Below are 23,062 nucleotides of genomic sequence, written 5' to 3'. Positions count from 1 at the left end.
TGAAAAATTGTTCAAAAGCCTTTTTCTTGTGCCTTGGAATTGAAATGTGTTACCTCATCATCTTCCAAAATGGCCAAAGCACATGTAAGGGAAAGTGTTGTCTTCTTAAAAAAAGTTTGAAGTTCCTTTATCAGGTACGGGGAGGAATTTTTAATTGTATGCATTTCTGATATATGCAAATAAGATGCATCTGAATAAATAAAAGTTAAATGTTTAGTTTAGTGTTGTTAAAGCTATTACTTTAAGGGTAAGATGTAAATTTTTAAGCTAACTGTATCTGTGATTAAGTTTAGGATTTTTCAAAGGCATCTCTGCAGTTTGGCTACCATATTTCAAAGTTACATAAAAAACCTCAGCCTTCATTTAGTAATGTGACTTATAGTAACTTCTGAAGTGTTGTGTCTATTTCCTTCCCTGCTAGCAGCTAAAGAAACATTCAGTACCAAGCCTGAACTTTGGAAGTCCTTGCTATTACTATGTGCTCCATAACGCAGTTCATGTGGATGGACAGAACTGTTGTAACTCCTCTCCATCTCCACTGATGTTGATGCACCAGCTGCAATAATATTTCAAGTCAATCCCTGATTAGTTAGGGGAAGGTCAGCTATTTCTGACTGGCCTCGCCCAGACAGAGAAACAGAATGAAGCTCTGCCATCAGTGTCCTAAAATAGAAGGCCCTTTTCATCTGTCAGGCTTGAGTCGGCCGCATGGAACACAAATTAGGAGATGCAAATCAACTCACAGGGCATTGGGAAGAAGGGCAGAGGCAGAAAGTCGAGTGAATAGGAACTTCTTCAGATATGAACTGTATTCTCCAAACCGCTTTTTAGTCACTTTCTCAGTATTTTTATTCATTTTACTGTTTCTTCTTAAGTAGTTAAGCATTTTTTTAAAGATAACTTCGATAATGAAACTGAGTGTGGGGATATTTTTTGGAGGCTTCTTTGCTGCTCTGGGTGTTTTGCTTTTTTTGGTGGCATTTGGAACTGATTATTGGCTTCTTGCTACAGAAGTAGGAAGATGTTCAAAAGCACCTGAAGATGTTGGGGTTAGTACACACGTTTTTATTTAAAACAAGAAGAATACACGTAGTTTTCTTGGATGTGTTTATTTTCTAAGAACTTGTGTCTGTATGAACTTCTGAATATACTCATTTTGGCCTTCTGCTTCAAAACCTCTTGTAACCAGTTATAGTCAACTCTGAAATGGATTTATCTTTTGTGATACTACTTTTGCAATATGACCTTCTTTCAAAGGAAGTATGTGTTTAGATATGCTATAGCTAACCTATATTCAATCAGGCTGTGCTTCATTACGATGGTGGTGGTTTTTAGTTTGACATCTAATTTCAGTTGAACTTGATTCTTTCAGCCATTTAAAAATTGCATGATAATGGCTTTTTTTTTTTTTTTTTTTTTTTCCATAGGGAGAGAAGGCCACTTTCCATCATGAAGGTTTCTTCTGGAGGTGCTGGTTTAGTGGAAATGTAGGAGAGAATAATGCCAGCATGTGGAATTTCTGGTACAGTAAGTACTTCCCTTTTACATTATCTACAGTGGTTTGTTCTCAAAATTGTTGAATGTTTTTTTTTTTTATCTCTTATGAATCACCGGATTTCATATGGCTTCTTTGGTGATCAGGTTCCTCAACTACCCTAAAATAAATTGTTGACAAACAATTTTGTAATCTGTACTAAAGGAAACCCTGGGACAAAATGATACATATTTAACTACAAGTTTATTCTGTAAGAGTTATGGCTGCCCTGTTAATCTGAGTCCATTCTTATCTGGACAGTCTTCTGCCACTTATTGTTAAACAGACTGTTTCTGTGACGTTGTGAAAAAGAGCTTACTGGTTAGGATGGTCCATGAATTTTTGCTTGGAGAGTTTCTCCAACTAGTTCTATGAGTGGGTTAAGGAAGGCATGGGCAATTCCACTGTGAAAATGGCGTAGGACACATCATCTCCAGAAGAATTGCTCTACTAAATTCATAGATGATCCTTTTCTTTCTTTCACTACATGCCAGCATTCTGGAAGATCAGATAGTATTTTATACCCAAAATCTTCCATGACGACGAGGTCAAGCAAAACTTATTTTCCTGTCTTTGACCCTATCTCTGATGTACAGATCTCCCTCTCCTTATTTCAAGATTTCCACAATCCTTGTGAAAAACTGGAGCTGTAATACAAATTTCATTTCAATAACTCATAGTTTGCTAAATATATTGCTTGGTCTTAGATGGCAAATGTAATATTCACTGCAGTTAATTTCCCTTGTTATTTATCTGGAAAATTCTGTGGTCAGGAATCTGAAATGTAAATGTGGTTTAAGCTATATTCAGACTTTATCTTTTACAAGGAAGAAGGTGATAGTTTTATAAGCATTTAATATAAAGGATGAAATTACCCTTCTCAGGAGATATCAATTCCATAGACTAAATTCATATTTGTTGAGACTCTAAACTTTCTGAAGATGCTTCATATTTTCACTGTTCTTTCACAAGAGAAAAAGTAATTTCCTGGATTTTTTTTTTTTTCTTTTTTTGTGGGACATGCAATAATGAGATGGACATAATTAATCCACAAAAGAGAAAGTCACATGTGCATATAAAAACATACGTATGCACTGCATATACATTGCAGGGTGCCTTCAGCAAGGCTGCTTTACTATTCCCATGGTACAAATCTCTGTTGCCCTTTAAGGAATATCCTTGGCTGGATAACAATGCTGGTGCCTCTTACCAAACCAAATCCACTGTAAGCATTGCCTGGGAAATAACCTGGAATCTGGATGTATGAAACTCTGCCCATTTGAAGAACAGGCTTAAAATATTTTAAGTCAGTAAAATATTAATCTTTAGCTTTCTTTCACTTTTAGCTAACCAGTCACCTTCCAAGAATTGTACACATGCTTACCTGTCACCATTTCCTCTTATCCGCGATGAACACAACTCAACTTCCTATGACTCTGCAATCAGTAAGTACTTTTTTGGCTGCAAATGGATACAATGCCTATAGTTTCAAGAAAACAATTTGGTTGTTTCAGTATAGAATAGCCTTACCACTCTACACAGTTTAATTAATGGAGTTTTGGTGTTTCATACGTCTCATAACATGCATATTTAAGCCACTTATTAGCAAAGCACTTAAATGAATGCTTAGCTTTAAGCATGATGGCAGAATGGAAGTAATTTCTAAAGAAAAGACACTTCCTTTTTTCTCCAACATAAAAAGTGTCTTCCTTGGGTTGAATGACTTAAACTAGTACTTCTCATATATTCCAATACAGCCGATTTTTGTTAAATAAATAACCACATGGAAATACATTGCATTTTTACTTTATGAGGAGGGAGGAGAAACACCTTAATACTAAGTTTATTCAACTAACTCAGAAATACTGCCCCGACTGCTGGATGTGCCGGCTTCTTTCCATTGACACTACAGGGAGTTGAGGCACTGAAATTACTCTGAACAGTGTGTGCCATACATAAATAATGTAGCCTAAGGCTGCAGCAATGGGCAGTCCTGTTTTCTGAACTAAGCTCTTTTTAAATATATGTATGTTCTCTTTAATAGTTCAAGATACTTACTATGTTAAACTGAGATATTAATACTCAAAAGCTCTAGTGCTGTAACAAAGATAGACACACACACATATATATATATATATAAGATATAGAGCAATTGAAAACCTATGTTTGAATAATGCCTGGAAAGCTCTGGTTTTACAGCTCTTAAATGCTACTTAAACATATTGGTCACATTTCATCAAATCATGCAAATGTATCTGAAGTACATCACTCCTACCTATTTCATATGGCTTTTTAAATAACCCATGGTGTGTGGACACTGCATGTCTCTAAGATCACTGACTTAAGTTATCCCTTCCTGTCCTGAAGCTGTAATTACACCTTTGCTAACTTAGAAGCATGTTCAGAATCCATTTTTTATGCTGCAGACATGAAAAAGAAAACCAATTGGTCTGACGATAGTTCTGTTAATCTTTAGAAATTATGAATAATTTGTCCAGGAAGAATTTGGACCTCACCATTCAAAGATCTAATCTGTAACTTTATAGCACATCTAGAACAGTTTATCTTTCCATTTGAAAGTGACAGTCATCAGCTCCTAATAATCTAGACAGAGTTTGTATTCCACCATTCACTCATACATTCACAAAGGATCCTCAAATTATATTCCATGATTACACAGTAGTGGACAAACAATGAATAAGGAAAGGAGAAGGAATATCATCAAAAGTTTAATTAATTTTAGTTAATGTTTACCAGAAGAACCATTGCTCAAATATAATTTTCCTATCTATATTTCATATTAGGAGATTAAAAATAGGCAGAACTATACTAGAGATGCTGGCCCAGGTAGAGTATATTCAGAGCCATTCCTGCTATATAAATAGATACAGTTGGATTGCTTTCGAGCTCATTAAAACTGAAGAGGGGGGTTTTTTATGCCTTCAGTTCATTTTCAACATTCAAAGCTTAGTTATTTACTAGAGCAGGTATGCTTGTTCAAGAACCTTTCATAACTTTTTATGAAGAAGGTTATGTTATCATCTCTTCTGTTAGTTCAAAACTTATTTCTCCTTTAGTTTAGTTTGATAGTCCTGCTCATGATATTGGCAAACAAGTTTTTAAAACCTTGCTGCAACTGCAGTTTCTAAATTAAGAAATGCTAGAAGATTATTATCCTCTTCCTGATTCACAGTGCAAGAAATGCTTCTCTGTAAAATCCACCAGTAAAAGCTCTTGGTTTGATTTCAAAAAGAACAATATTTCTTCAACTATTTGTGTATCCAGTTGGCTGTATCTAATCCCTTGCATCAGCTGAACATAGAACAAAAGGAAACTAGTAAAATATTGATGTTATTGTCCCTTTTTTTGCTTCTGCCACTGTTTCTTGATACAATATTACCATTTTCATGTCTTGTAGCTTTCTCAACATACTCACTTTTGGGGATAAAAAAAAGAATTCTTCCACACAAGTTTATCACTGTGTTTTTAGTGAGTCCCTCAAGTCCTGTTTTAATTACGAATGGGTAAGAAGAAATATTCTGTCATCTGAAAAATACTTAGTTTGCTCCTTCATAGAAAAATAAACACCTGAATAAAAACCTTTAATCTTCATTAGAACAATCAAACATGTATCTACAACACATTTTTCTAAAAATGTTTAACTTTCTGTTAACAGAACTGTTAGTTTCTGAGCAAGAAAAGACACATGACTTCTTTTACAGACTGTTTGGCTTAAGAGACTTTGGGACCTTATCAGAGGAATGTGGATTTAACTGCAGCCCCTAGTGGAAACACAAGTGTGGCTTGTTGGTGGAGTGCCATGTTACTATCCAGTTAGAAGGTCTCAGGCAAAGACACATTTCCTGAGGATCATAAAATCTCTGATGATTTCTGAGTGCAGCGACTGGACCAAGGTCTCGACATAACTCCTGTGGCTTTAGTATCAGTAGGAATTTGGCTCAGAGCTTTTCTGGGCCAGATTTCAAAATAGGCACAATCTATCCCCTCTTAGCTTATTTATATCTTTTTGTATGTTGGTTTTACAATGTTTGTGTGATAGTTCCCGAAAGACTTGAAACACCGAGAATCTTGAAGTTTAGTGTTATAGTACACCTTACAAAGCTTTAGACCAAAGGTTTGGTTCATCCTGCTGTACAAACCTGGGCTGTGAGCTCTTGGTGTCAAGAATTATGGCCTTAGATGGAAATGTAAAGACAGAAAAGCCTATAGTGATGCTTATATTGGAGATCTGAATTAATGTTTTAATGTCTCAGATTTCATCATTACTGTCAGATGAATGAACAGCTTTGAAGGGTTGGATAGCACTGCCTTGAAATCGCAGCTTACTGCACCTTTTAATCATAGTTATAATGGTTTTGTTCATTCACTGGTTTTGTGATATATGTTGGCAGAGTGGGAAGGACTTCACCTACCTGCAGTGTAAGGTGTGGTCTACAGCTGTGCTAACCATCATTTATTGTTAATGGGCTTAAAGACATTTGTAGACCATGTCGTTTCGTTTATCTTATCCTGAAAACAGGCATCTAAACAAGCTCAGGGGAAGCCTGACTCTAGTGACTTTCTGTGATGGTACAGTGTTTTATAGTGACAGCTACTATAGTGTACAGCTCTTAAGTAGACTTAGACAGCACCTCTTTGTGTTGCCAGCAGATTGATTCACAAACATATCTACAACAAACTACAACCTAGGAATAAAAGAAACTGAATTAGACCATACAATACAAGCGCCAGAGTAGTGACTTCTACATTCTAAAATAAACATACGTTTGTACAATCGTAATCAGATTGGTTATCCCGTCAGGCTATTCTGAAAACATAATATTTTAGTATTTAAATAATAATTCATTGCTAGTTCGATTAAGGCATGGTATTTTGTCATTAGATTACTTAACACTGATATTCAAGGACTATCACACATAAAATTCTTTTACTACATAACAATACTACCCCTGGTTTTGAAAAAGGTACAAAGTCCTTACTTGTACAAGTAGTCCCCTTGCCTATAGTGAGATTATTCCTAACAAAAAGAAGTGCAAAATCTAGCACTAGAGTCAAGTAATTATTTTTGAGGGTTTTTTTTTCCAACTTTATTTGGAAATAAAAATAGTTTCTTAAATGTTGTGAATTGCCCCAGTGCCTCCTAAAGCTAAATTGGAAGCCATTTAATAGGGCTGCACTGACACATTAGTTTAATACTCTGATTTGTAGCTGATAATGCTTTTTTTCCTAACTATTATTATCTTATTTTGTCTAGTACTAGGCACATTGCCAGCTTTGAAGTAGTGCCTAATATAATGTAGAATATACAGTGTTTGCAGGACTGAAGCAAAATTCTGGTTCAGGAACTGTTAAATCTGAAATGGTGTGATCAAATTTATTGGCAGTTTTGTTATTGGGTTGAAATTAACCTAAAGTAATCTAGAAAATATCAGCAATGAAATCTGAAAATAAAATCTGTACAGTGAAATGTTAGCAGTAGCCTATTTCTAGGGGAAAAAAAAATGCTGTTATGTAATCCAGTCACATAATTGCCCATGAGAGACTGTAATACAGTACATTTACTAAGGGAGAATCCCCACCCACCAAGCAGTGATAAAGCAGGAAGTATTTAAAAAAGCTATGTATTCATACTGTGAATATTGTGTTTGTTTTATTGTTAAGGTTATTAAAAAAAAAAAAAAAGATTACTACTACTAAAGGATAGTAAAGGGTACTGAGTGAAACAGAAAAGTTTTGCAAGGTTTACTGTGTTGCCAGGTCTCCTGCACTGCTGCTGAGATCTGTGGTCTCATTAACAGCTGTTTAGCTGCAGAGAAGTTAATCCTGATTTAGAGCAGTTCGGACACTTCACCTTTCACTATATTTTTATATTGTGGGTGGCAGGACTCTTGTCAAAATCATTCTGATATCTGTTATGTTAAATAGACAAGTTAAAAAGACATATTCTAAAATACAATCCACAGTCAAATTACAGGAAAGGTTCACTTTAGGATGTGAACTTGGGTGTGAAAAATCAAGGCAACTTTTCCAAGTAATTTTGCCTATACTTGGTAATGTTTATGCATCACTGTACTCACACATGCTTCAAAAAGCTTTTCATCTTTGCAGTGCCTAATATTTCATATTGATATTAAACTTAATATTAAGTGACATGTTTTTTTTTGATAGGCCATAGAAAATGTATGGGTTGATAGCTGAGATGCACTTTAAAACACTTGAAATCGGCAAAGGGAATAAAATATGTGGTATGTTTTCATGCAGTTGATGTTAACATCTCCAACAGTAGATGGGTGTTGCATTGTGTCATTAGCTAACCTGCTCCTGAAAAACCCATTATGGAGCTTCAGAGGTGTGCATGGCTCCTACACAACAAGTGTGTGTTGTAGATGTTGAAGTGAGAAGCTTTAACAAAATAGATTCAAGGCTCTCAGCAGGGTGGGCTCTCAGCAGGGTGGGCTCTCGCAGGATGGGCTCTTGAGATAAGGGAGGGGCTGCAACTACTGAGTCCCAAGATAAGGAACAGGGATTCAAGTAATTCTAAATTGACATGCTGAAAAGACCTAATTGGGTGAAAAGTCATGAGAGGAAGAGGAGGCATCTTCAATCTTCACCCTGAAGACCCCTGCCCAAAACCACCAGGAACCACTGCGCAGGCGCAACGGGGAGGAACTTGGGGTGGGATTTATGATAATGAATTCTCAAAACTAATTGTAATATCTCTCCCTATTCTCGGGATTATAATGAATACGTAAATGTTTTACACGATAGAAAGGAGCTGCTTTTCGCTCCAAAAGGTGCACGTTTGTGGAGGAGCGATCCCCTATGCACCCAGCTCTGAATAAACATGCCTTCTTTATAACCTTACTGGTTGTAAAGTCGTTATTCCGCACGCCAGTGTAACTTTGTCAAATAATTATTGCTTGTCTTTCATATCACGCACCAGTAACATCTTAACATATAAATCTGTGCCTTCGCTTTATAATCAATGCTGGTGTCTACTATACTAGAAAAGGGTGATTTTGATAATCTTCAGCCATTTCTCCAAAATTTGGTCCCTTACTCAAAACCAGATACTTCTAGTTTTCAAATGATGCAGAAGTCTCCAGAGGCACCTAAATTAGGATCTTTAGGGAGCAAAGAAAACTACAGGTCATGCAATTTTGGAGGAATATACTGCAGCTATAATGTTCTCATAGTGTACAGGCTAAACCATGCAGAGCTTGAAGACAAGCATACCGTGTGTACTCCTGTTTTCCTCTAAGTACTATTTTATTTTTAGGCCTTCCAGTCACTGCCAAGACAAATGTTGTACCCAACAAAGGGGCAGCTTACCAAGACAAGTTACAGAACCTTCTGTTTAGCACTCTTGCAACACAGAGCAATGGTATCTAAGATTAACACTGCAGATAGGTTTACCACAGACTCTGTGGTAGTGCTTGTACATTATTTCTTCTATTGTAGGAAATACTTGGAATAATGCATGTGTTTGAGGTAGTTAACTCAAACGTATCTGTGAAGTACCTTGCAGAGACAAGGATACTCATCATCTGGACCAGATGAACTGCCTCAGTGAGACTTCTGTTAGCACTTTATATAGGTGCACGGAACCATTATTTCTTGAAACAGGCTGCTTGGATCACAGTGTCAGCCCTTTTCATGGGATATAAAGAAACATAATTCAAAGCAGCATCTTCTGTTGCATTTTATCTGTCATGGTTAACCTCAGTCTCAGAGCAGCAAAGTCTTTGACTTGAAGTAAATTCATTCTTAGGAAGGTTTAATTTCAACCAGCTCTTTTGTGTTCACCTGTAGATACAAGCTAAGCTAAATGATAGCTGTAGGGCTGCATTGTAATTTTGAATTATTAGCCCTGTAGGAACTGATCTTGCCATCTAGGCAGAGAAGGTGGGAAATGTGTCTGAGTAAAAATGGTCTGAATATGAAATAAGTGAAGCCCTCTTTGCAGAAAAATGGTTGCTTTTTAACTCCCTTACTAAATTCTAAATGCTCTTAGGATGTTTCCTCAGACCTGTGCCATAAATGATCCAAATTACTTACTGTCTTGCAAATTAGAGGGAGTAGTCTTTTGCTTGAAAAGTCACAGACTTGGGAGCATTGCAGACTTTTTTACCTGTCAACTATACTGTTTTCTAATTGATATTTAATGATGGAGTTAGCTGGATAAACAATTATTAGGATCATCAGAATTTATCCATGATTCTTTAGAGTAAATTATTATTTCTATAGAAATAGAATGGAAGATTATTTCAGGTGATAGCCAGGTCAAATCAGTATTTCACGAATAATGCATAAAATAGTTATGCTGTTGGAGCAGAGAAGCTGCTTTTCTCTTGTATAGTTACAGAGAGGTTTAAACGAATTTTCATCAGGTACATTTGTACTCCTTTTGTGTTCCATTTCCAGGAATATTTGAACAAATCAAGCTTTTCTGGTAAAATTTCACTAAAAGCAGACTTCAAAGCTTCCTGTATGAGGAGCAGATAATGAAATTGGATACTGATTTTGTAATGCTGGAAAATCTTGTGTCCTCATCCATTCAGAAAATAGAAACAGTGCTGTATGACTTAGGTGACTGACCATGATGATATGAAGAAAGCTTTTTCAAGGTCCATTTTGGCCAATGTGTCCTATTATGTAGCATGACTTTGAAATACCTTGGGCCATCCATGTAAAAGAGTTGGGTGGTTATAGACTGATTTAGCAGTATTAGGTTTTAAATGAGGAAGTAATGTCCCATGGACTTGGGGACTGCGATGAAGCTTAGCAAAGTAGCCCCATGAGTAAAATAATATGAAATTGCTTCAGAGACCCAAGACTGAAAGACTTGAGAGATTTACCTTCCTAGGTCTCCATTCACTGTCCATTTGCATTAAGTGAATCATTTAACTATGTGTTTAACTTTAAACAGGTGCCTAAATCCCGTAAGAGGTAGAGTACTTAAAGCAGAAAACACACTTAACTGCTTTGGTGAGCCACAACCTTATTTCTTACCTGCTATTCCCATTTTTTTTTTTGTTTGTTTATGTGGAAAGAAGACTTGTAGTGGATATGAACCAAAACACAGTTTTAACCCTCTGCCAGCTACTTTCAGACACATTCATCCTTCCTATGCCCAAATCTGATGATCAGTGTGGTGGAAAATTATGTCTTAATGTTTGCCTGGATTAAAAAGGATGTTATTTAAAAAGTGTGACTAATGTGATGAGGTGAATGTAATTTAGGTAATACATTTACAAGGCTGATAGCAGCAAGATGGTGTGTACTTTAACATCAGTTAAGCTGGTCAAGTTAAAAACTAGATTTTTGGGACACATTAGTGGAAGCATGAGCTGATAATGTCTAGAGCACCTTCAGATTTCAGATGAGAGCAAACATGAATTATTCCAGAATAGTTGGCTCTAACAAGCTGTATGAATTTGAAACTTCCAGGATATGAGCCAGTATAATAGTTGCTTGGTTGTGTTTTGCCATAACAGTAAGTAGGTGCTGTCAAATGATAAGTGGCAGTTTCTTTTGTGACTCACTTTTCCTGACTTGCCAGCTGGCTTATATGCTTCCCCTCAGTTGGGTGGAAATGTTTTTCACTGACTGAATTGTCAATGCTTCAAGATTTTCAGATCTGACGATGGAGATCTTTGCAACTCATAATTTTACTAATGGGTTGTGTTAATGTACCAATTTTTAAATTCATGGGAGAAATTTATGTCACTCTTGTAGCATTTGTAAAATGATGACTTTGTTAAATGGATGTGCAATTAACCAGCTAAAAAATAATTGTTAGAAAGACTCTTTTGGCCAGAGTATGTCACAAAACTCTCGGCTCATTTATCACCAGCTGCATCCATTAATTCAGCACTGCTTGGCACTGTCTAACAGGGGCTTCTGAAACATCACATTTTAAATTTAATAAAATACAAAGAGATTTAGAGCAGGAACAGGCTGGTTTACAATACTTAACTGTTTTTCAGAAACCTAGGTTACATTGTTTGAGTTTCTCCCACCTCCTGCTTTACATTTCCACTTATTGAATATGACTGTATGTAAGGAGAATTACTCAGTTGTAAATTATAGCGAACTTACAGATTGCTATTGGTGATATGGTCTGACCACGAAGAATGTCAAGATGTTGCAGCTCTCTGCTTCTCCCAGACAATTTTCATCAAACAATTGTATCCTATCAGTCCAGTCATTTATCCCAAAGAATCATTGCTACAGCTTTGGTGTGCCATTTTCCAAAGAGCATAAATTTGGTCAAGTTGCTATCTTACAAGGCACTGCTAAATATGAAGCACATGAATTTCATTCATGGCAACTTACAACCTATTTTCCGTGATCATCAGATAAGGACTGGCATTCAAACCTAAAAGAATGATATTTGTTAGCCAAATAAGTAATTTATTTAAGTTCTAAAAAGTGTTGTTGTTTGTTGTTTTTTTTTTCTTTTTTCTTTTTTCCCTTTCTCCAGTTTATCGAGGCTTCTGGACAGTTCTTATGCTCCTGGGAGTGTTCACTATCTTGATGGCTAGTTTCTTCATCATCTGTGCAGCTCCTTTTGCCAGCCACATTCTGTACAAAGCAGGAGGAGGCTTTTTCATCATTTCTGGTGGGTATACTGTTTGCTCAGTCAATGAAAGAACAGAAAGGATGAGGTATTTCTTTCATTTTCCTTGACCAAAAATTATATTAATCATGGTTAAAAGAAAGAAAAAGCATATGCGTCTATTCTTTGGCGTGTGGAGTGCCTGCCATGGAGACGATTCTTTCCACATCTAGTCATGAAGCTATTCTAAAAGATACTTTTGGATTAAGAATAAAAAAATCCAGGACAAATCATGGAATTACACTGCAATTTCAATATACCTTTTTTTAGCAGGAAAAAAGAATGCATATTTAGGGATGTTGCCTTATAGGATTCTCAAGGGCTGTTAGCTAAGGAGAGGTTTTTTTTTTTATCAGTGACACACAAGGTGATCACAGTGGGTTCTAAAGAAGTTGGAAGACAGACCATATTGACATGACCAACACAGGATAAATGTTTTGGATGTGATTGGAATACACAAAATACTTGTCACATATGAGTTAGTGGGAGCGCTAAACCTCTGTGGATGAAAGATAAGAAATAACTGAATTCCATCCTTCTTCATAACCCACACGTGCTATGGAGGATGCACCCTCTCAGGATTCAGCTGATGTGGGCAGCTTTCTGGGACGCTGTTTGGTTAACCTTGACAAGTCTAGGAAGACATCACACTGGTGTGTAAGATACAGTTGTGTAGGATGTAATTGATAGTATGTAGTCAATCACTGTTCTTCTTTGTATAAAGCCTGGTGAGAGGCAGCCTTATGAGAGCAGTATTGTGTACAGGGTAGAGCCACTTGTGTCAGAACCAAGAGGCCTGGGCTTGCTTTCTGCTTCTGTTACTGATCTGCTGACCTTGCTTACCCACTTCACCTCTCAGCTCTTCATATGCAGCTAGTGATCATTATTCCCTTTTAAAGGACTCTCAGTGAAGTGTGGGAAGTATTTTATAATATTTTTATTGAAAAAACTCCTGCATACTTGCATTTGATCCCTTGAGAATTACTCTTCCGCACTTTCAAGAGACATACAAAAAATATTCATAGTCTGATGGAAATCCTAAGATATTTCAATGGTTCTTGTCACTAATTTGCAGGGTAAGATCCCATGTGAGTCCTGCACTTTTTCTGCATTTGTGATCTGTAAAAAACCTCAGCTGTCACTAGAAAGTAGCAGAGGCTGTTAGAGAGGAAAAGGGCACTTGAAAGACACCAGGAACCAATGGGTAGAGATACAAAGCGATGTGTGTGTTCTTCGCTCTGGGTCAGTTCATCTGCCCTCATTTAGGCAGGGAAAAGTTAGATCCCCAAGTCTGTGCTAGTCTCCCTTGGCTTCCCTAAGAGGCCTGCAAAAAGCAATAACATTTATTGTCAGTAAAACCAGTAGGTTTTTAAGAAGTTCCCCGAGCTGGGGATTCATTTCATCCTGAAAGAGGCCTAATTGGATCAGATGAATGTGCTATGAAGGAACCCTATACCTTTCTTTCCTTTACTGAGGGAATCTAGAGAGACTATTTTTTTAGGTGTATGAAGTTAAGTGAGCTCTATTATCCCAGTGTGTGACCTTGGGCCTATCTCTTTGCCCCTCTCACCCTTTGTCCCTATAGAGTGGATATTCTTCAAGGGAAATTCTGACTTTTTACTCTCTCTATATGTAGTATCTTTCAACTTCAGGACTGTTCTCAATCAGGGCTTCAGAGAAGAGCAGTGTTATTTTTACTATTACCATTGTTGTTGTTGAAAAGCAAAGATGTTTAGCAAAATCCTGCTATGATTTCTGAAAAGGTAGTGGTGGCAGCAGAATGTAGGACCCTGGAGCTATTCACCTTACACAAGATATTTTGGCTTTGATAGGGGCACATGGTTCCTGACCAAACTCTTCTGCATCTCTTCCAGTCTCACCAGAAGGGCGGGGCTCCCTGGGGAAGGTGCTTACTGTAAATATCATTATCCTAATCCAACACTTCTGATCACTCAAAAAACCATTTTTTAAAAAGTGTGGTGCTGTCAGCTTTTCTCTCAAGTACTCCTGTAGCCAGGATGAGGGTTTAACTATGTCATGAATTAAAATCATGCTAGTGGGAGTGACCATTCTGACATAAGAAGAGCTTATAAACACTTTTCATTGTCAGTACTTAAAACTATGTCCTGTGGAGTGTATTGGGCAACAACTTGTTTTTCTGTGGTGTTACTGATCAATGGCTCATGATGTTAAATGGAGAGTAAGAGGGATTCTCAGACCCAAAGATATGACAGAATGAAATTGCTTTCTCTCTTTCTCTCCCAATAGAAATTCCTTACAATAGTTAATATCTTAATCTGGGATAGTTTGGGGCAGAGCAAGATAAAGTAGAACCTGATGCAGAAGAGGAGTGTTTTAGCCTGACTCTAGAAATCAGGGTGGTGTGCTCTACTGCGTTCCCTGCTGCCCTGACCCCTTCTTCTGTCCATCTCCTCCAGGACTAGAGACCCTGTTTGTTTACTACCTCCCAAAGGAAAACAGAGCATGAAAGGGGAGTGTGATGAGAAGTGGTCATACCAACATGTGATCAGGATGCAGCCAGGATGTGCATCTATTTAAACACAGACCCAATAGGAAAATGAACAGATGTAATGTGATTTAGATCATAGATGATGTTTGAGTTCTTGTAAGACAGAAACCAGTATATTGATTTGAAGAAAAAGAGGAATTTCATACATTGTTTTGAAAGGGCCTGGATGCTGTTTTACCACAAAATTCAAGTAGCTGTTATACTGACGAGAATAGTACGCTTCTGAGAAAGAAGTTAGACAAGGTGGTTGTTCTGTGGAAGTTTGGAAGAAGATAAGAACATCAGTCATTTTCCTACTTACATATTTGTAAAGAAAAATGTTAGATGAAGCAGTTTTAATACCTGTTATTGGACTGAAGTATCTGTATCCTTTTGAAACTTTAACTGACAAATAAGGTAGCAAATAAAAGCTCTGCCTTAACTGAAGAGAATAGGTTGTAGCATGGTCTGCTATGCCATTTTAGGGTTCAGAAAGCAGCTGAAGATATTATTTGGAATGGGATTCATGCCAACTGTTCAGCCATCTGAAAGCTAAGTGTTTTGTATGAATCAGCTGCTTAAACTTCTATTGTCAGTAGTAAGAGAGGGACACTTCACCTTATCTGTGCTAAGGGACATAGACTTGCCTTTTGGAGGAACCTATAAAAGGAGGAACCTAAACAGAGATCCAGAATGACACAGAATAAATTTAGTTGGAAAAGACCTCTTGTGGAAATCAAGTCTGACCTCCCGTTCAAAGCAGGGCTAGCTTCAAAGTTAGATCTGGCAACTCAGAGCCTTATCCAAGTCAAGTTTTTAAAATCTCCAATAACTGCTGTTCTACAGATTTTAAAAACTTGTCACAGATTGACCAATTTAATTGTGAAAAATGGTGTTTTTTTCTTTTTTTCTTTTTTTCTTGTGTCCACCTGAAATTGTCCTTGCTGCACATTGTGACCATTGTGTCTCATCCTTTCAGTGTGCAAATCTGAAGTGTCTATCCCCATCTTCTCTATAACTCCATTTAGGAAGATGAAGACTATTTTGTTCTCTAGACTAAAACTCCCCAGCTCACTCAACCTTTCCATGTCCTCCATTCCTCTAACCATCTTGGTGATCATCACCTCAGTTTATCAGTATCTATCTTTCACCAGAGGGCCTCAAACTGGACACAGTTTTCCAGATATGGTGTTACAAGTGCTGAGTAAAAGGAAATAATAGTATTTTCAAACTTGATTATTGTGTTCTTCTAATGGAGCTCTGTGTGAATTAATTTCATTTCTGATAGACCTGCTTGACATCTTGCACACTGAGAGGGACCATTCTTGTGCTTCAAGAAAGTTGTTTGTGAGGAACAACCAGTTCTTCTGGGCCCCTTTGCCCTTCAAGACATCCTTTGTCTTTCAGGGCAGCCTGCCTTGGGATCATGCCTACCAGTTCCCTGAACAGGCTGAAGTCTGTTCTCCTGACCTGCCATATTCCTCCTAGGATACTAAACTTTGCCATTTCATGGCCATTTTAACCACAGCTAACACCATCTATCATACTCCTGACCAATTGTTCCTTATTTGTGAGTAGCAGGTCCAGCAAAGCACTTCCATTAGTTGGTCTGTTCCCCACCTATTTAAAAAAGTTATCGATGCAGACCAGCTACCTACCTCCTGGATTACTTGCTCTCTGCAAGTTGCCCTTCTAGAAGATATTGGGAGGTGGCTGAGTCCCTTGTGAGAATGAGAAATCATAACTATTTTTCCAGTCCACTTCCTCTTATTGAATGGGTGGCCTTTAGCAGATGCCCATAATGACTACACCCTTTTTATGCACCTTGTTGATCTTATCCCATAAGCTCCTGTTACTTAGATGATCTCTGCCCATTCAAGGTATTTCTTTGTGCAGACTGCAGCCATCCCACCCCATCTTAACTGCCTGTTCTCAAAGAGTCTGTATCCATTTCAATCAAGCAAGCCATCTCAGCATGCCTGTAGCTGCAGTGGCTCATCCATCATGCTGTGACTGCATGAACTTGAATTCCTCCTGTGTTATTCCCACACTGAGTTCATTGATGTACATGCATTTGAGATGGGATTTCAGCTGTGCTGCTACCCAAAGAGCAATTCTGATGTCTGATCTGGGGCAGAGTCACACACCTGCCTTTTCTTCATCTCAGTCTTTAAGAAAGGCTGCCCACTTATTGAATGGTGCAGCTGAACCACCACAAATGGAGAGGCCCATACAATTATTAGTATTGGTGTCAGTTTACTGGCTATTAAATTTCCCTGTTAAGCTTTGTAACAACATTAGCTACCTGAGACTACAGATACTATGCCTGTGGGGAGAGAGTGCATATCAGTTCAATGATACCACAGTCAGTGACTTGAGTGCTGTCTTTGCTACCTCTCTTCCATGTCTACAGTATCAGAGGATGGACCAAGAGCAGCTACGTCAGTGCAATCTGTAAAAAGCCTTATAGTTGCTTCACAGGTCATAAGAAAAGAAGGGGAAAGGTGTCACTTAGAGCAGCCTTCAATAAAGTCCATAATTACCTTGGGCCTGTTCCTGCCTGGGTGGTGATGAAAACTATCCACTTGTGCTGATGTCAAACAAGCAAGCCCCTGGATGTGCACAGAGCGTTACAGAATCACACCCTTGCAAAGAAGCAAGATTAGAAGTACGACTTCTGCTTCCTGCCAAAAGAGTGAAAAAAGCTATTATAATTCTAGTTCCTAGATGAGGACAAAAATCTGTCTTCAGAGATATATGCCAACTCCCATAACTCTTAAGTGGGATCCTCTGCATGTACTTCAGAGAGGAATGTCAACCATACTTTTTAAATAAAGGTCACAAGGGGCCAAGGTAGGTGGTAGAATCTGTAATAAGGACAAGGACAGAACAATGCAATTGAAAAAACCCCAAACATATACATACAAGTTTTTCTCAAGAGATAAAGAGTTCTAAACTTCTAGGCACAAGTAAAAAGCTCACATCATTCTTTCCAGCACCTGTTGTCTTCATGTCTGCATAGTAAAAGATTCATGCCATAAACAGCCATTCACCATTGACAAGTGAAAGGCATTTCTATGTGGGAAGAATAAGTACTAAAGGCCAGCAAACTGCTTCTTGAATTCATAGACATTTCTAAAGGTTCTGTATTCTTTCTCCTCTGCAATATGCACAAGTATTTGTTTGAAAGAAATTCAAAAGAATAAATGCAGAAGACAGGGAAGAGTGACCTCTGAGAAGTCCATGTCTTATCACACTGCACAGAGCTGTGTATCAAGTGTGTATTCTTAAAAAAAAAATGCAAAATGGAAAGAAAGAAAAAAGAAAAAAGAGGAGGAGGGAAGTATTTATTTGTCTTAATCTCTCTCGGACATATTTCATGTTCTAGGAATAATTTCCTCCATCACTCCTGCTTTTTAATTTTATAGTCACTAAAAGGCAAGGGCAAATGGACACCTGCACACTATGCAAAAGGTCTAAATGCCAAAAATGTAGAAATACATCATAACACACATTGTTCCTAAAAATACTTGCTTCGTGAAATTGTGGTGATTTTTTTTTGTTCAATCGCAGTAATTTTGCCTTGGAGTTTGGCTATGAGAGTTCATGACATTCACTATAGATAGCTGGTGCAAGACTACAGGAACAGATTTCCCAGAATAAATATACATTCAGTAAAGTCCTGTGCTTGACTCCCATGAAATCATAACTCTCTGAAAATTAGACAGAAGGAGCACTAATGAATGAAATGCTGTTAGAGGCAACAGGACACGGTCAGTTTTTACTTAGTCTGATTCTACTGTTCAAGACATTTCTTGAACACACTAAGCAATATATCTACTAATTAGCCTCCATTAGCAGATAGTGAGAACCCTTAAATATTCCTTTAGTGCCTTAATTAACTAAGAGTTTACATGTTCTCTCTTTCTTTTTCTTCTCTTTTAAAGGTCATTTATCTCTGTTTGACATACATTTTGTCAGCAAATTTCCATACCCAACAATTTGCCACACACAGGTATCAACATCTTGCTGTGAAATCACTGGATGGATTTTGGCTTCCCTGAAGCTGTTTTACTACTGACAGCACTGGCTTGCTATATTGCGCCTACATGGTCTTGACTATAGTTTAACCACCTAGAAGGTGTTGCTTCAGACTGCCCGAAGAGCAAGGGGTGCCCATTTTGAGACTGAAGCACCTCTGACAGAGTCTTGACCCTGACGTCATTCCAGATATGCAAGGCCTGATTATACTTACCTACTGCTGTAGTAAGGGAATATGCATCACTACTTTTTGTAATTATTATTGTTTTGGACTGTTTGCCTCAATGTAGAGAATAAATAGTAGACTACAGACATTTGAAAATGCACAGGCACAGCCATCTGAAAAGGTAAATTCCAATGTTCATATGGATTTTGCCATATTATTAATGTATCTTTCTAAATCTTTGGGCTGTAGTTTTTTTGTTGTTGCTGAAGTTTTGAAACCTTGGCAAACTTCCATGTCCCTAACAATTCCATTTATTAATTTGGCCTTGAATCTTTTTATTTTTTACATCAAAAGTTGCTAGCTCTGTTTGGTTCTAATTTTCCTATGCTGCCTACATTATCTGTTAACATTAGACGTTCTGTTACAGGAATCTTCTTTTCAATTTGACTTGTATTTGGAGAGTCTTTATTTCTCATTCTTTATGTCTGGCCCTAAGGTGATCCTTCTCTCTGACTGTTTCACCACTTTTATGTTTAATACAAGAATAGTACTAAATCCCATCAAAATTGAGTTTTACTTAGGCAAAATACTTTCACAATTGAATTTATGCCTTTTGGAGTTGAGTGTTGTTTTTTTCCAAACTTTGTTAGGAATTTGAGCCCTAGCAAAAAATGTAATCCTGGAAGTACATTTCATAGATGAGAAATGTGTCTGCCTCCTTCTTTATGTAGTTTTCCTACCTTCTTTCAGCCTCATAAAAATTGCAAATTCTTTGGGATTTTCGGTCACGTTTTGATTATGCTTCAGATTAACTACTTCAGCTCATTTTTGGGTGGGCTACTAAAGATAATGTTCACAAGCACTGAGTTGTGAGCTCTCACGTCAGATATTCAGCATGTCCAGAATGTAAAGCTGTTAGATTTTGACCACAAAGCACCAACAAGAATGTCACCAGATGAGGAATTTAAACTGCTTCAGCTAACCTGTCTGATTTTGCCTGAAGCAAATGAGGGAGTGATGACAAGAGTTGCTCCCTGGTAGGTGGTTAGAAGGACAGGGAAAGGAGGTGGTGAGGCAACATCTCAGGGTGGGGATGGGGAAAGGTAACCATGAAAGGTTACCAGGACAGGTGGGTCTGGAAGCAAACGCGGGTCCATGGGTGCTTACAAAGTGCATTTGTGGGTTTTGCCACAAGTGTCCCATTTGTTCAAGGTTGCATTGCAAGTATTTAGGAGGATGGGGAAAAGACCCAAATACATTTGACTTACATTCTGCAGCTCTACAGCCTATAGACTCAAATTTGTCAATAAGTGTTCCCAGGAGTATGCACTGGCTTGTGGTTTTAGTGAGGCACCTAAACATCCTGGGATGAAAACATGATGGTGTGGTGTCCTCCAAATATTTTAATGTTGGAATAGATAGTCCTGCTGCTGTAACTGTGCTGTGACAGCTGGAGCTCAGGGAGCAAGTGGGTACAGGCTGGAGCATGCAAAAAATTCAGACTTGTGCCCTCAGTTTTCCAGCAAATCTGCTGAAGCATCTGTGCTGCAGGCTTGCATTTCTCAAGTGTCCACATTCCTCTAAAGTGAAATGAAATATTAGAAATGCAACTGATCTTTGAAATGCACTTTCTTCTTATATCTCTTTATGGTGTATGGTAACAAAGAGATTAACAAAGTTTGTAAGGACATGTGCTCCTATTACTATCATGTGTAAACAATCCAAAGGCCTTTCAGTAGAGTGGTTGGGAAAAAGCTGTGAATGATGTGGTGGATTAATTCCAGGAAACTGTTGTATCCAGTCAGGTTAATGTCAATAGCCTGCTTCATAGCTATTATTTCCTTATTTCTGGGTTTTATTCCTATACCGGGATCTTAATTTCTAATGTGGAGGATTTTGAATTAAATACATCTGAATTTGTCTGCAAAATATTTGAGTAGAATACTCTGAAGTTAGTATGTTCCAAACAAAGACTTTTTCATAAGAAAGAAGAAGCAAATGTAGAGAGGTGAAGATGATAGAAAGATTTTCCACCTCCTTCCCCTTTTCATACCTCATCCAAAAGACTGTGGATAGAAACAGTGACAGAGTTTGGGAAGAAAAAGTGTATATTTTTTTATCAGGTCATCCCGTCCTGTCCCCCCTCCTTCACTCCCTCCTTTTTACTTTTGAATTCAAAACACTAAATACCTGTCTGAATTTTGTCCATAAACACACCTCTGTTTCAGTCTGCCTACCAAAAGCAGATAGATCTTTTGTTGTGGGAGTATGCTTTTCAGTGGAAATCAGAAGCAAGATGGAGATAGTGCTTGTTAGAGGAAGCCAAAAGCAAAAAAATACCCAGTGGTGGCTGACTGAGCGTTGCAGATGGGGCCTCAAGCATTGGTGGGTTTCTAGGTGTTGCAGTAAATGCACTCAGCACTTGTCTCAAACTCTGTTGTTAAAACCTGGTGTTTCTTTTCCAGGTGTCTTGTTTTCACTGGTAGTCGTGATGTATGTCATCTGGGTCCAGGTGATGGCTGATCTGGAAAACTACACAAACATGAAAAAAATGGATTGCCCAGACTTTGCTGTTTACGTACGTTATGGCTGGTCTTTTATGTTGGCTCCTACGGGAGTATTTTTTGCTTTATTAGCAGGAATGCTGTTCTTGTTGGTAGGTCGTGCCATTTATTTACACTCTGACTAGTCATACGACTGCTGAAGTGAATACAGGAATCCTAGTGAAACTTCATGACCGTAAACTGGAACACAATTTTATACATTATTACCATTATGTCAATCCTAAGTGTGCAGGCAGACTTCTGGAAGTTCTTCTGTTACTTGTTTAAGGGTAAAGGACACAAAACTCAATACAGGAAGAAACCACCTTTTGTCCCAAGTAGTTGTTTTTAATTCTTTAGAAAATACACACGTGGTTCTCCATATTGAACTATTAGCAGCATTTTTTCAGTTTTGCCATCAGAGGAAGGTAAAAATTTTCTGCAACCAAAAGCCCAACATGAAGTGGGCCAAATCAACATTTTATACATTTGCCTTTTAACATTTACTGTGTGCTTCTGCTTGTGGAGAATGGTACAAGGTAGAGGAGAACAAACACTGAAACACAGTAATTCAATCTACCTCCTCTCCTGTTTTTCACTACTTGCCTTAGCTTTAATACAAGCAAACATGTCTGCACTTTATAAAAATAGAGTGCAGTTGTTCATTCAGCATTCATGGGAAGAGGACAAGAGAGAAGACAATTGCCATGAACAGCAACCTGGTGCTAGTCTGTACATGTAAAAGTTTAACTGCCTCCCTTACATGTTTTTTCTTTTCTGTATGCATTTGAAAGCTGTATAATTAAGTATTCTGAAATCCATGTCTGTTGCATGATTCTGTAAGCCAAAATGCTGTAGTTAAATCAGTAGCTGAAGTTATACTGAAATTATACTTTGAATTATAGCATTAATATTTTAATTAAGTTTTAACCCTTTTATTTTTGAATGGAATAATTGGCTGCTCCAACAAACATTTTCCTGGTTGTGTAAAATGACTTTTTTATTAAAAAAGGTTTCTTATGAAGACAATATCTAGGACATGAAAATGTATGTTTTATGTAGCCTTCATTTTTCCCAAATATTAAAAGTCCGCATTATAGACCGTATTCAATTTGACTATTAGTCATCTCAGGGAAAGCAATGAGCCTAGCTGAGACAGCAGGGGAGATGAATTTGGATCTGTATTGTAGGAGTGACTGGTTCTCTGTGTATGTGTGTGCAAGTCCACATATGTTTGGAAGGTTGGATGAGGATGGGACTGTATGCATGGTATGGAAAAGATGGGGTGGAGTTTTAACAATGGGGAAACTTTGTCTGGCATTGGGCCCAAGCTGAAATTAAAACCATCTGAGAGTGTGTTGGTTTTCACTTTGTAACTCAATGCAGAATACTTTGGGACTGATGGGGAAAAAAATAAAGACTGCATGTTGGTTTCTTCTTGTTCATAAGGCCTAATTCCACAGCTGTTATGAATACTGAAAGCATCACTAAAAGGCAGGAAAGGAGTGCCCACCTAGAAGATGTGGTGGGCCAGATTGGATGTTGCTTCCATTTCGGGAGCTTTTGTGATTGGAAGATTTCCAGCCTTCCCTGCTACTTATTTATTTTTCCATCGTCAAGATTAACT

At 37.8% G+C, this 23,062-nt stretch overlaps 1 protein-coding gene across 2 annotated transcripts; it reads left to right on the top strand.

Annotated features, from left to right (window-relative positions):
* Nucleotides 1-743: 743 nt before the first annotated feature.
* Nucleotides 744-22,862, top strand: TMEM182 (transmembrane protein 182). 2 transcript variants are annotated; one of them, XM_026849052.1, is made up of 5 exons: nucleotides 744-1,049; nucleotides 1,428-1,527; nucleotides 2,881-2,979; nucleotides 12,042-12,179; nucleotides 21,358-22,862. In XM_026849052.1, exons 1-5 carry the CDS (start codon nucleotides 909-911, stop codon nucleotides 21,579-21,581), a joined length of 702 nt encoding a protein of 233 aa, XP_026704853.1. In that variant the 5' UTR covers nucleotides 744-908; the 3' UTR covers nucleotides 21,582-22,862. The 2 variants fall into 2 exon arrangements, with proteins under 2 accessions (XP_026704853.1, XP_026704863.1); XM_026849062.1 differs by lacking the exon at nucleotides 744-1,049 and having other exon boundaries at nucleotides 1,472-1,522.
* The last annotated feature ends 200 nt before the right edge of the window (nucleotides 22,863-23,062 follow it).

This window comes from Athene cunicularia (assembly GCF_003259725.1).
Source record: "Athene cunicularia isolate RWA chromosome 1 unlocalized genomic scaffold, athCun1 chr1_part1, whole genome shotgun sequence".
NCBI classification, from domain to species: Eukaryota; Metazoa; Chordata; class Aves; order Strigiformes; family Strigidae; genus Athene; species Athene cunicularia.
The sequence above is the reverse complement of the archived record's forward strand: the minus strand, read 5'-3'. Positions and strand labels throughout refer to the sequence as shown.

Bases quoted from the DNA above. Each gene is read 5' to 3' on its own strand.
- TMEM182 (XM_026849052.1), top strand. From the start codon at position 909: ATGAAACTGAGTGTGGGGATATTTTTTGGAGGCTTCTTTGCTGCTCTG. The intron at 1,528-2,880 runs GTAAGTACTTCC...TTTCACTTTTAG, and splicing joins CATGTGGAATTTCTGGTACA to CTAACCAGTCACCTTCCAAG. The intron at 2,980-12,041 runs GTAAGTACTTTT...CCCTTTCTCCAG, and splicing joins TTCCTATGACTCTGCAATCA to TTTATCGAGGCTTCTGGACA.